Source organism: Mangifera indica, chromosome 15, assembly GCF_011075055.1.
Source record: "Mangifera indica cultivar Alphonso chromosome 15, CATAS_Mindica_2.1, whole genome shotgun sequence".
Taxonomy (NCBI): Eukaryota; Viridiplantae; Streptophyta; class Magnoliopsida; order Sapindales; family Anacardiaceae; genus Mangifera; species Mangifera indica.
Window position 1 is genome coordinate 9,213,307 of NC_058151.1, and position 14,072 is coordinate 9,227,378.

The window sequence follows — 14,072 nt, forward strand, 5'->3', positions numbered from 1 at the left end:
GAGGAGAGGAGCCACTTTTCCTCCATATTTTACACGTTCATTCAAAATCATCTTCTTTTACAAAGATATTTGTCCTAAGACTAATAAAAATATCTTTTTGAGAGAAAAAAGAATATTTTTTTAATTAAAAATAAAATCAAACTAGACAAATAGGAATCATTAACTCTAGAACTGAGATTTTAGACATTAGTTAATTAATATGGATATGGAAATCAACGATTCTTGATCTTGATCTTGACTTGACACGAACCGGCATGAACTCTGCAGAAGCTGCCAATTGTCTGTGTTATCTCCCGTCCGTGAATGTCGCTTTCAATTGCTTACCGTCAACTAAACGCAACCACTTTCCTTTCTATTTTCCTTTTTAACCAAATATCTTTCTTCTGTTTACATGTTCCTTCCATTTTACTCGGTGTATCTCTTCAAAAATCTCTAACTCTTCGTTTTTATTTTGCATCGAAACAAAACTTCAGTCCTATTGGCATATTCTCCTCTCCCTTAATTTTAGACCCACCATTTCTTTGAAGATACGTTCAAGCATTTATTGCGCTTTGTTCAAGTGAAGGTCACCCACTGCTCTTCTATTTCATTGATATCTCTGTTCGGTTTCTTCTTATTGCCTTTATATATATATATATATATATATATATATATATATATATATATATATATATATATTCGGGTCAGTTATCAGGATCTCTAAAAATAGTAATTTTTCTTGAATTTCATTATATTCTCTGTCCAGTTTTTATAGATACTACTAACTTAAACTTGGGTTCTCTTAGATTTCGAGAAACTTGATCTCGGTCTACTTCATTTTCGAAGAAATGGTGAATTTGGGGTTACTCTTTGGAACCAAATCTGTGAAGTCCCCTAGTATAAACTTTAGGATACCATATTATACTCAGTGGGGCCAGAGCCTGCTTGTTTGCGGCTCTGAGCCGGTGCTTGGTTCATGGAATGTGAAGAAGGGCTTTTTACTGAGGCCTGTTCATGAAGGTGACCAGCTCATATGGTGTGGAAATATTGCAGTTTCAAGTGGGTTTTCTTGTGAGTACAATTATTACGTCGTGGATGATGAGAGAAATGTACTGAGATGGGAGATGGGAAAGAAACGTAAAGTGTTGTTGCCCGAGGGGATTAAGGATGGGGAAGTAGTTCAGCTTCATGATCTTTGGCAGGTGCTCTTCTTGTTTAATTTCTTACGTCTCTATGCTTCATCTGTGATTTTGATGGGCTCTTTGCGTTTTTGTGGTTGCAGATATATTCTTTTTTAAAAAAAAAAAAAAAACTAGGGTGTTGGATATTCCTTGCTTGAGTTGAACTTATGTTTTATTTTTGATTTGGGAATTGGGATTTGTTAATCCTCTGACAACATTTTCCAAGGTCAATTATAGGGAATTGTTACCGTAAAAAGTTCTGTTTGTTATTTTGTGTCGCTGAATATAAGAAAAGAAAGGAATAAAGGAACTTTGAGTGTTAAAGCATTCCATACAGGGAAGGTCAGTGAATTTCTAGGTATCTAAATGGAAAAAAAAAAAAAAAACACTCTAATTCAAAAGTTGCAGGTTGCCTAATCATGTTTTATCTTCCCTCTTGCTTCGACTTCATTTTCTTAGCCCCAACTGAAGCATCTGCACACTTAGGGATTAAGGGTTGTCAGTTTTGTCTTTGTTAATAATATTTTTGTAATGATTACCTTTGAGTTTTTTGAATTCACAGTACCTCTTTTATTATAAGTTCTAAGTTGGTGTCTCTTTATTCTTATTGATATTATGGACTCAATTTTGGTTTCATAAATATTTGCTGTAAAAATTGTTATTGAACACTGTCAGAATTATATATTAAATACTGAATATGAATATGATTATCAATGTATAGTCATATTTTGAATTGTATCTCCCCGTCTTGTCTTAGAACCTATCAGCAACTCAATGGAGCTTTGCCAAAGTATTTTTTGTTACAGTTTGTTTTTTCAATCATTAGAGCCCCCTCTTAGAATATGCCATTAGGTAGTTCATATTGACAAGTATTTCTCTCTTTTTAAATTCTTAGCTGTTTGATGTTGGTTGATTTGCGGGTGGCTAAAAATTTCTCATGTTGAGTATTTTTGGTTTCTTAAAATCAATTTTTGCCTGATAGTTTTTTTTTGGGGTAAATCCAGACAGGCAGCGATGCTCTCCCTTTCAGAAGTGCCTTCAAAAATGTCATCTTTCGTCAAAGTTGGAGTTTGAACATAGAGAGACCTGAAGGACTCATACAGAATAAGTTAGACAGGGAAGGTAATTATAATTAGATTGAATTTTTGGACACTCCTTTCTATCCAATTTTTCTAGTTGAAAACTTGTAAATTAGCAAACTAACATGTTATTTTTGACGTCTTTCAAATGTAAAACAGATTCAATCCTTGTGCATTTCAAAATTTGCTGTCCAAATATAGAAGAAGACACTTCAGTAATCTTTCTTCACCTGATATCAGTTTTCATGATTATCTACGTATTAATTGTTTCTTCTAAATTTGGCTAATAATCTCAGCTGTTTGAAATTGCTGCCTTGCTTATATCTATGAAGTTTGACTAATGCAGGTATATTTGATTGGTAGCACTTCAAAGTTAGGGCAATGGAAGATTGAGGACGGACTTAAACTTAGTTATGCTGGTGAATCAATTTGGGAAACAGACTGTGTAATGCAAAGGGGTGACTTTCCCTTTAAATATCCTTTTGGATTTTTCATATCTTATAATTAAGTGAGATTCATATTATCTTCTATACTGCAATCTGGTTGGATATTATTATGTTCTCTCTCTCTCTTCTCCTTAACTTCATTCCACGTATAAGTACTGTAAATATGGGAAAACAGGGAACATTCATTTGGAAACTGGTCCCCAAAGGGAACTGTCAGTTGACTCCTCTAACAATCAGCCAAGATACATCTTCCTTTCAGATGGCATGATGCGGGTAACTACTGAGGAAACCGTATCATTAACTAACTGAAATATATATATATATATATATATATATATATATATAGAGAGAGAGAGAGAGAGAGAGAGAGAGAGAGAGAGAGAGAGAGAGAGAGAAGAGGCTGTTATATTGTTCTCTAAACTATTTGTTTTCCTTAGGAAATGCCTTGGAGAGGCGCTGGCGTTGCAGTCCCTATATTCTCTATTAGGACAGAAGCTGATATTGGTGTTGGAGAGTTTCTTGACCTGAAATTACTTGTTGACTGGTCGGTGCAGTCTGGGTTCCATTTAGTTCAGCTTCTGCCAATCAATGATACATCTGTGCATAAGATGTGGTGGGACTCATATCCCTACAGGTATCACAAGGACTTTGATCTTAAATTGTATAAATCAAATATGAAATTTTCCATTCTTTACATATCATGCATGTTTACTAATCACTTACATTGTGACATGCATCTTTTGGCTGGCAAATTTGTGCATTCGTATAATTGCTTCTATTGTTTAGTTCAATAATCTAATTTGATGGAAGTAGCCTATTTCCTGTATCTGCATCTAGGATACAGTTGCTTCTTTTGACTTACGTTTTCCTGTCACATTCATACATCACCTTATATATTCCCTTAGTTACTGTTAATCAGTTAGTGTAGCATTCATGAAGATTCAGATTGTTTCCATAAATATAATAATGTTAATGGTTCTCACTGATTCTTTTTCATTCCAGTTCACTCTCTGTATTTGCGTTGCATCCCTTGTACCTGAGACTGCAAGCACTTTCTCAAAACATGCCAGAGGATATCAAGGTACTCTTCATAACTTTAGATTCTTGTTTTTTGTCCCCAAATAAATGATAATATTTCTTCAGCAATTAATGATACTTATCTAAATTGTTCCTACTTGTGATCTCTTTCTCTCTCTCTTTTGCTTTTTGTGTTTTGTTTTTTATTTATTTATCTTGACCACCTTTTTGTTTCCTTTTCTTGCAGAAAGAAATTGAGAAAGCAAAATTACAACTGGATTTAAAGGTTAGAACACCCAATTTATAATTTTTTTTTTTTTTTTGAATCTTGATTGAAGACAATATATCATTCATCTTTTTATGGTTTCAATGCATGTTTCAATCCATATTTGGTATGGAAAGAATAGAAGAGAAAAGGAATTATTTTTGATGTAGTGAGCCAGCTATCTGGGACATGGCTGACGTCCTTTATATTGATTAATTACTTATGTGTGTGTAGGACGTGAAATACCTCTTTCTCAAAATTCATTTTCATACCATGTTTAATAATCATTACTAAAAGTCTAAGTTGATTGATAAAATTGCAGCAACAATATTTGATCTCTAACAGTGAATTCATACTTCAAGTTGAATTTATCATGAAAAACCTTCTACAAAAGCCCATACAAGAGATATAATCCACTTTTTCCAATGTTTGTCTTTCTTGTAAATAATTTAAAGATACAAGTGTACAATGACTAGTGGTGATATAACTCTTTGCATCCATGGCATTTTCTTAATTGATTTGAGTTTGAATATGTACAGGATGTTGATTATGAGGCTACTCTGGCTGCTAAACTTTCAATTGCCAAGAAAATTTTTGACCGAGAGAAAGATTTAATACTTAAATCCAGTTCATTTCAGAAATTTCTCTCTGAGAATGAGGTCTTATAGAGTTTGACTTTCTTCTTCATTCGGTTGAACATGCCATTTTCTTTTTTGAAATTTAAATTTGTATAATCCTCAGAAAACTAATTTATTCTGTGTTTCATTTAATTTGTAAAAGGGTTGGTTAAAACCTTACGCTGCTTTTTGTTTCCTACGGGATTTTTTTGAAACATCAGACCACAGTCAATGGGGTCGCTTTTCTCATTATTCGAAGGACAAGGTAGTTAGCTATTTCATCTTATTGACTGTTGCTTTAAATGTAGTTGTAATGATTGACTGAAGAATATGTTAAACCTTGTCAAGACTTCCCTTGATTATGCAATGATAAATCTTCATTTCTTACAGCTTGAGAAACTTGTCTCAGAAAAGAGCTCGCACTATGACATTATCTGCTTCAACTATTATGTCCAGTACCATTTACATTTACAGGTAAGTGCTGTTGATCTATGATCTCTGGCCTAGATAATTCATGCATCATCTGCACTAAGTGTTGACCAAATTATTTATGGTTTTTCTTTGGTAACATAATACAATTGCAGCTATCAGAAGCTGCAGAATATGCGAGGAAGAAAGGAGTTATTTTGAAGGGAGACCTGCCTATTGGGGTTGACAGAAATAGTGTGGATACCTGGGTCTATCCAAATTTATTCCGCATGAACACATCTACTGGAGCCCCTCCTGATTATTTTGATAAAAATGGCCAAAACTGGGGGTTTCCTACTTATAACTGGGAGGAAATGTCAAAAGACAACTATGGCTGGTGGCGTGCTCGATTATCACAGGTTTTCCACTCCTATTTGTTTCCGGACTATGCTATATCTGCTATTTTTTCTTTCTGGTTCTTGAATCTTCTTGTTTATTTTCTGCTTGTGTAACAGATGGCAAAGTACTTTACAGCCTACAGGATTGATCATATTTTGGGTTTCTTTAGAATTTGGGAGCTTCCAGAGCATGCTATGACAGGTCTACTTGGAAAATTTCGGCCATCTATCCCTCTAAGTCAGGTGGGGCTTACACCCATATGATTCTTGAAATATTATATCTAAATGGTAAATAAGGGCAAGATCAGTATATCATATAAGAAAAATAATTTTATTTTATTTTTACTTGAAACGTGCTTCTGTTGTAGGAAGAACTAGAACGAGAGGGAATATGGGACTTTGATCGCTTGACCCGTCCGTATGTTAAACAGGAGTTCTTGCAGGTTATTGAGTTTTCCTTGTTGGAAAAATCTGGTTCTTCTAAAGTCCTGCTGGCATTTAAGTTGTGATTTTAGTATCCTTCTAGTGAATTTTTTTTTAAAATTTTATTTCTTGTTTCAGGAAAAATTTGGATCTTCTTGGACTTATATTGCTGCAAATTTTCTACAAGAGTTTCACAAGGGCCGCTATGAGGTGATAATTACAGTTTGGTGGATGAAGTCTGATGTTTTAGTCTTTTCTAACTCATAATTGTTCTGAAGGAATTATAGAATGTCTTGATCTTTCGCAATATGAATTTACTGAAGAAATGGAGATATTTTCAATTAAGTTAGTCAACTTCAATGTAATCCCATGTTTAAGAAGCTGTGTCTTTCAACAATTGCATTAGTTCTAATTTTAGAGAAAGATTTGAGAGAGGGTCTTCGGCATTTTTTTGGAATTATTTAGGAAGATGGTTTTTATATATACTTATTTTAATTAATTTTAGTGCATGAATAATGCATCTAGTCTATGAAATTTTGTATTTTCCTGCAGACAGTTAGGTAGTCAATGGGCTGACTAGGCTTCAAAATTAGAATGGTGAAATAAGATGTAAATTAAAGTTGCACAACAATATTGGAAAGCATGAAGTATGAACTCTCTATGTCTCAATTCGAGTTAAGTGCATAATTACTATATTATTTTTCTGGGTTTGAGAGAGCAATATTTTATTTTCATCACACTTGACCAAATTATGTTTAGATCGCTTCTCTCATCTTTTCTGCCATAGGTTTTTTGATAATCTCCCAGTAAGTTAGTTCTTTAATCCTCCACACATTTTTTCAAGGACTGACACAGGTTTATTGCCACTCAATGTTGACACAGAAAGTAATGTCTTTCCTGATGTTGAAGCTTTGTTTCTGCTTATAATAACTAACCTCTTTTGGTGATTGCATGCTCTGATCATGCAACGTCACAAACTTCTGCTTTTATCATATATCATCGTTATTGTATATGTTCTAGTTTGTGGAGATCTTTTCTTCTTTCACCCTTTAGCTATGGTTTCTGCTGAATCACTCTAAGAAATGGAGTTTTGATGCTTACAATTCATCCTCAGTAACTTGTTTTAGATTGTGAATCTAAACAGTACAAGTTTCTCCCTCTCTCTCTCCCCTTCATAAATAACAACCTTTTAGTTTCAAAAAATGTTGATATTCGTTTAATTTTTGAGAAAAAATTTCTAGGTCTATTCTAAAGTCTATTTGCATTTGCATCAACTGTTGGTGTTCTCTACACAGTCATAATTTCAGAGAACACCAACATGTCTTTGAGCCCAAACTGAATTCTGTTTATTATTTCTTATACCATATCCTAGTTCACTGAGGAGTGCAACACAGAGAAAAAAATTGCTGCGAAGTTGAAGTCATGTGCAGATAAATCTATATTGCTGGAGAGTGAAGATAGGATACGTCTCGATCTCTTCAACCTTCTAAAGGTAGCATGCTCCATTAGAATGGTTTGGAAATTTTGGATTCAAACTAGTTAATCAATGAATTGTTTGATATAAATTTCTTTTTCCCTTCCAGAATTCTATATATAATTGTTTGATAATGTTGCCAGTACTTGGCCTCGATTTTCATATATTCCGTTGCTCCTGCAGAATATAGTTCTTATCAGAGATCCAGAGGATGCAAGGAAATTCTATCCTCGATTCAATCTCGAAGACACATCAAGTTTTATGGACTTGGATGATCACAGGTACTTTTTGTCATGTGAATTTTGGGATAATCAGCTTGAATTATCATGTGATCTTGAAGCAGGCTGAGATATTAATGATTTGAATTGAAGTTGTATTTCATGATTGTAAATCATGTTGGTGTTCTCTTCACAGTCATAAATGCTTTCCCTTTGGCATTTTCCTTTATGAATCTCCTGATTTACTGCTGATGTGGTTCTGCTTATTTGTTGTCCTTGTGATGCAGCAAAAATGTTCTGAAAAGATTGTACTATGACTACTATTTTCATCGGCAAGATAAGCTGTGGCGACAGAATGCCTTGAAGACATTACCTGCCCTTTTGAACTCATCAGATATGATGGCCTGTGGGGAAGATCTGGGCCTTATTCCTTCGTGTGTTCATCCTGTAAATGCATTCAGCCTTCACATATCTCTCCCTCCATACCTAAGCTTACGTGCCCCTCTTTGCTTCTTTATATTTAAAGAATATTTTCTGCAAGCACAATGTGACAGGATGGTTTTATTCAGGTTATGCAAGAACTGGGGTTAATAGGTTTACGTATTCAACGTATGCCCAGTGAACCTGGACTAGAGTTCGGTGTTCCTTCTCAATATAACTACATGACGGTATGATTGCGTACCATGTGCTTAGAATGAAAACAATCATATCACTGAGGTGAATATAGATGTCTATTGGAGTTAAGTTATTCCATTGCGCTCTATAATATTATCACCATGGTTTCATGTGGAATGTCTGATTTAAAAACATATAAATTCAGGAGAAAGAGAACATAAAGAGATTAATCAAATAATAGGTAAGATAGTGTTTGATGTTGAATGCAGTGAACTAAGATGTTATACTTGTGAAAATATGAGAAGTTAAACATAAAGCTATTTTTCTTAATGCTCTACAAACAGAAGACTTGTGTAGTAATTATCAATAACATTGAGAAGTCAAAACATGGAAAGGAATATTTTGCATTTTGTTTTTACTATTAAGGCATGAAAATCACATGCTTTTGGTAGTGCATTTTGGCCACATGGTAGGAGATCCTCATCTTGCTAGAATGCTGCTGAAATAGGTGTCTGTCTCAATGTAATTTAGGTATGCGCTCCATCTTGCCATGATTGCTCCACCCTTCGTGCTTGGTGGGAAGAAGACGAGGATCGACGACGTCGATTTTTCGAGAATGTAGTTGGTTGTGATGCATTACCGCCAAGTAAATGTGTTCCAGAAGTTGCACATTTCATCATAAGGCAACATGTTGAATCTCCATCAATGTGGGCAATTTTCCCTCTGCAGGTATCTCTATGAAACTTCTAGCTTGGTGTCCAAACACAGGCAACTAATAATGTCAAAGTTGAGTGCATCTAGCAGTGCAATAGCAATTTCATGTCAAGAGATTATTTTAAAGTATTCAACCCTTTTGAATTGCACACAAAATCAGGATTTGTTAGCATTGAAAGAAGAGTACACAGCACGCCCTGCAGCAGAGGAGACAATCAATGACCCAACAAATCCAAAACACTACTGGAGATTTCGTAAGTTTGTACATACATACCAAAAAAAAAAAAAGATTTATACATGCGTCTGTATTTGTACATACAGATATGGCAGGGCCATAGTAAATTAAAATTTTGACTTAATTTCAGACATTAATTTATGACCATTGATGAATCACAATCCAAGGGTTGAAATGGTAATGACATGGCATGTATGCTTGTAAAATAAATTGTTATACCTTTCCATTAACCAATCTTTGCATTGTTTCAAATCAAAGGCTCAAAAATTTAAGTAACTTTTTTAAGTGAAAAATTTAGGTTACTATAGACAGATCCATATATATATATATATATATATAAATTTGTTTATTTAGGAATTTAGTATATGATAAAGTAGGGCCTTTTTGTTTGCACTGTGCCAAGCTGGTCTTTGTTTTAAGAAGATCTTGAATTCAATTTTGTGCCTGTGTACTCAGGTGTACATGTCACGCTGGAGTCATTACTGAAGGATAAAGAACTGAAAGCGACCATTAAAGATCTTGTGCGTGGTAGTGGAAGATCACACCCTCAAGTGGATGAAGCAACAACTGCCATTACTTCGGATAGGCAACAGATTGCCAATGTCCTGCAAAAGAACCCAACCGAAAAACCTCTAAATGGAGTTCCCCAGAAGGAGACTGTAGCTGTCTCCTAAGTTTGGTAATGTTGTGTAAATTATAGTCTGCCGTGGCAAACCTGAATGAATCACAAAGAACCTGGTAGGTAGAGGTAACCATATCTGTCACCTTACATGATGGTGTTATCAGATTAGCAGCCGCATCTGATAATGTAGTATTTTATCAGTAAGATAGTTGATGATAAGCATGGCATAGCCGATGCTAATAAAATTTGATATCAATAAGTTTATCCTTTTTGCTTGTACTTTGAAACAAGCATAATAAGTAGTGATACTAGCGCTCTGTTATTACAACATGCTTGTATTATCTTTGTTGTTTCCATTAATATTCTTATTGCAATAAAGTTTGAGTACACTAAAGAGAAAGTTTCCCATCTGCATATTGGCTGGTGTAGTGATGTAGTTGATATCTCATGGAAATGACCAATAGGAATCGTCTTCAGTGGGCAAGACTGTCCAACTTGAAGATGTAGCGAACTGGTTTGTGATTAGGCTACTGTTTTGGTCATGTTAAAGTTAGGACTCCGTTACTGAAAATTAATGGTGGGTTTTACTGGAGGCAAATTAATTTGGCCCAGTTTTGTCTTTTAGCTCGTCCATTTAGGTAATGACAGAATATTATTTAGAAAAATATTACTCACCCTAATTTTTATTCATGTTCAAAATTTTTAAGAATATGATGAGTGTTGGTGGGAAAATTTAGAAGGCAACCAGAGAGATAGAATTGTAGAGAGAGAAACAGGATTGCAGAGGAAGCAAAACAAAGAAGAATGGTAATGCATCACACGCTTTTCAATTCCGTAAAATTTTTTTTGTACAACTAATTCTAATGATTGCCACGTCAAATTACAATTTATTTAAAAACGAAATTCAAACTACGCAAAGGCAATTGTGTTCCCTATTCCTCATCTTCCAAAATGGTAGTGTCTTATTAATTCTATGAATATCAAAAGTGATGTTGTTTGCATCTTCATTGAAACGGTGTGTCTCGCTTAAATGAGCCCACGATGTTGTTTGGTCTCCATGGTTCAAATGTAGCTGATATAGGAATCAGAGATTTGATAATAAAATCTACTCAAAGAGTCGATCAAAAAATTGATGAAGGAAGTCAAAGGACTAATAAGATGACTTAGTGTGCAGCAGTCAGAGATCTCACCAAACAGAAAATGGTGGATCTCACTGATGAAGAAGGAAGTTCCGCGATGATGATTAGAGCACTAGGGGATGATCAACAAAGCTGGACTTTCCAAGGTTCAATGGTGAGGATTTTGATAGTTGACTTTTTTGAGCGGAATATTTTTTTGAAGTAAATGATACCACTCACAAAAACTAGGTGAAGTTTGTTGCCTTACACTTGGGAGGTAAAACAATTCAATGGTACTAAGGGTTCATGTGTAATAGGGGAGCTTATATGGTGACATGGGAAAAGTACGTGTAATCCCTAAGAGCTAGATTTGGAGCACTTGCTTTCAATGATCTGCTATCAAACCTGCAAAAGCTAGGGCAATTAGGTTCCTTGCATGCTTACTTGGATGCTTTTGATGAGTTATATTTGAAAGTTGGAATCAGGGATGACCAAACTTCTAGCTTCTTTTTTTTCGACATAATGGATGCCCTTTAGATGCCATGCGTATGTCCAACCTAAGACATTAGTAGAGGCATATTCATTTGGTAAATTGTAAGAAATCACGTTGACCGTTATATGGGATTAGCCCAAGCCACCACTAAGAACATTTTTACCTAAGAACCCCTTATAAGGCTAATACCCAACCTCATATAAATTCTTCATTGCCTTTATCAGCTAAAACCAACAGCCAAACACCAAACCATCTGGTCTTCTTCCTACACCAAACCTGCCAAAACCATAACCATTTAATACCAATAGTAACAACAGAGCTTTAACTAGTGAAGAAATAAATGAAATGAGAGACAAGGGTTTGTGTTTTTGGTGTATGAGAAATATGCCTTTGGGCATTAGTGTGAAAAAAAACAGTTGTACAATACAATTGTAGGTAGGAATAGGGAATGATGGAGATCTAGTGATGAATGATGAATAAGAGGTAGTAGAGGAACAATCGAGCCTTCCACATCTGTTCCTAAATGTCCTTAACGGTTCAATAGGTTATAGAATCATGAGACTACAAGAGATACATTGAAAGAAACCCATTTTTAGACTAATTGACTCTGGGAGCACTTATAATTTTTTGAGTGCAATTTTAACCTCTAAATTAGGATGTAGATTAAATCCATTAAAGGTACAAAGGTGAGAGCAAGGAATACAAAATCGGACCAGACTGGCCAGTTGAATCGATCGAACCGTGAACCGAAATTGTAGACAAGTATTGTAGAATAAAAAACCGTTTTAACTGTAGAATCAGGTTGGACCATAGTCGAATCGCTGGTTTGCACCTGAACTGCGGTCTAACCTGGTTTAGGCTATTTCTGGTTCAAGGTTTTGCATATAAAATAAAATTTTTTTACGTTTCTGCTTTTTTCTTCCTTGTTGTGCACGCAGCAGAAGTGTAGTTCCTGTAGGCAACAATAACGTCCGACTTCTCTCCGGTGATTCATGTCTTTTCGACGACGGTGACGATGACGTCCAGGGGTGTTGGATTTAATCATAGGCTCACAAGACGAGTATCTAGGGCTATATTTGGAACCTTTCACGACAACTTCTCAAGCTTCAACGGTGGCTGACCAACGGTGACAACTTTTCAGGCTCACCATTTTAAAGGCAAAAAGAAAGCTTGGACTTGCCATTTTTGTTGAAAGCTCCGTCATAATGGTGGAGAAATGGAGAAGAATGCTAGTATTTTTATGGCTGATTCTGTGCATTTTGGAATGGAAACCCCCTTGCATCAATGTTGCTACAGATCCCAATGATGTTCTATTTTTTTCATCCCTTTCCTGCTTTTGCTTTCTTTAGATTTGTAACAAATTTTCATATATTATATTTGTGTTTTGTTTGGGTGTTCAATAATACATATGTTTGTTAAATTGATTTTTTTAATACATATGTTTTGTTTTGATGTAAAGTTAATGGGTATTATTTATTAAATTAATGTTTAATAATACACATATTTTGTTAATTATGAAAAGTATGCATAACATAAAATTTAGTATGAAAAACATATGTAATTAATTAAATATAATTTTTTTAGGTTATTATATACAACTAGAATTTTGGTCAAACCGACTGGTTCAAACGGTTCGATCGGTCTGACTGAAATTAGTACTTAAAACGGTTTTTATTTCGATGCGGTTTTAAAAACCTTGGGTGAGAGTAGCCAATGGACAAGAATTAAAGTGCAACTTGATGTGTAAGGTCTTCACTTGGTGAATGTAAGGGCGATAATTTTGTATGGATGTCTACATTCTTCCTCTAGAGAATTATGATATGATCTGTGGAACTTAGTGATTATCCACCTTGGGGAACATATTATGGAACTTTGAGGAGCTGTGGATGATGTTCAAGTTGGAAGGGAAGCAATTGGTTTGTAGAGAGCAAACGAGAATGACTTGGGTATTATTAGTGACAACATAATTATGAGGCTATTAAGAAAAGACCACTAGTTACCTTTAGTGCAACCTATATGGCCTTTCAAAAAAAATGGGGGAGTTGCAAGCCATAAAAAGACATTTAAGGGGAGACTTAGTAGGTGTTGGAAGTTTTTTTACAAGAGTTTGCTAATGTATTTTAGAAGTAGGCCAGACTGTGATGCGGATCTTATGCATGTATTAATTAAGTTCAAGGTGAGTTAAAGACTTAAAATCAAGAAAACAAGAAAACAAGTTTGATATTTATATTTGACCAAGTAACAACCTAAGGCTTAAAGGATGCACCATTGGCCAAGAAAGATCTACCACCAATCTTTGGTCAAGAGAGAGAAAGGATAAAAGAGATAAATGACCAAAAAACAACCCAAGGCTTAAAGGAACACCACCGGTCAAGAGGTTCCACCACTTAACTCTGGTTAAAAGAGAAAGGATAAAGAAGAAAGGAATAACTGACTAAAAACACAACCATGACTTAAAGGAGAACCACCGACTAAGGGCAAATGCACCACCAATCTCCGACCATAGAAGAAAGGATAAGGGAAACTAGTTGCTCAATGAACAAACACTATGATTTTCATTAACCAAATCTCTTTCTTACATGAAGATTGTTAAACCTTTGTATAAACCACAATATACATTAAACTAATACAACTTGAAATTCAAACTTAATATTAATCTAATACAACTTTTGAATTCAAAATAAAACAAAACATTTGTTTATAGAAAATTCTGGAAGAAGTAACAAACTAGGAGCCACCCATAAATGCCAACCTTATCTTTGCCAAATGG

General features: G+C 34.8%; 1 protein-coding gene across 2 annotated transcripts; it reads left to right on the forward strand.

The window, feature by feature from the left end:
• Positions 1-391: 391 nt before the first annotated feature.
• On the forward strand, positions 392-10,085 carry LOC123197746 (4-alpha-glucanotransferase DPE2). Of its 2 annotated transcripts, none has more exons than XM_044612118.1 (23): positions 392-565; positions 786-1,181; positions 2,165-2,282; positions 2,399-2,454; positions 2,586-2,713; positions 2,832-2,958; positions 3,123-3,319; positions 3,688-3,766; positions 3,950-3,988; positions 4,507-4,626; positions 4,748-4,849; positions 4,975-5,058; positions 5,169-5,411; positions 5,508-5,633; positions 5,759-5,833; positions 5,952-6,023; positions 7,186-7,305; positions 7,471-7,568; positions 7,793-7,952; positions 8,075-8,173; positions 8,652-8,849; positions 8,995-9,088; positions 9,526-10,085. In XM_044612118.1, the coding sequence occupies exons 2-23, from the start codon at positions 828-830 to the stop codon at positions 9,741-9,743; spliced, it is 2,907 nt and encodes a 968-aa protein (XP_044468053.1). In that variant the 5' UTR covers positions 392-565; positions 786-827; the 3' UTR covers positions 9,744-10,085. The 2 variants fall into 2 exon arrangements, with proteins under 2 accessions (XP_044468053.1, XP_044468054.1); XM_044612119.1 differs by having other exon boundaries at positions 410-638; positions 782-1,181.
• The last annotated feature ends 3,987 nt before the right edge of the window (positions 10,086-14,072 follow it).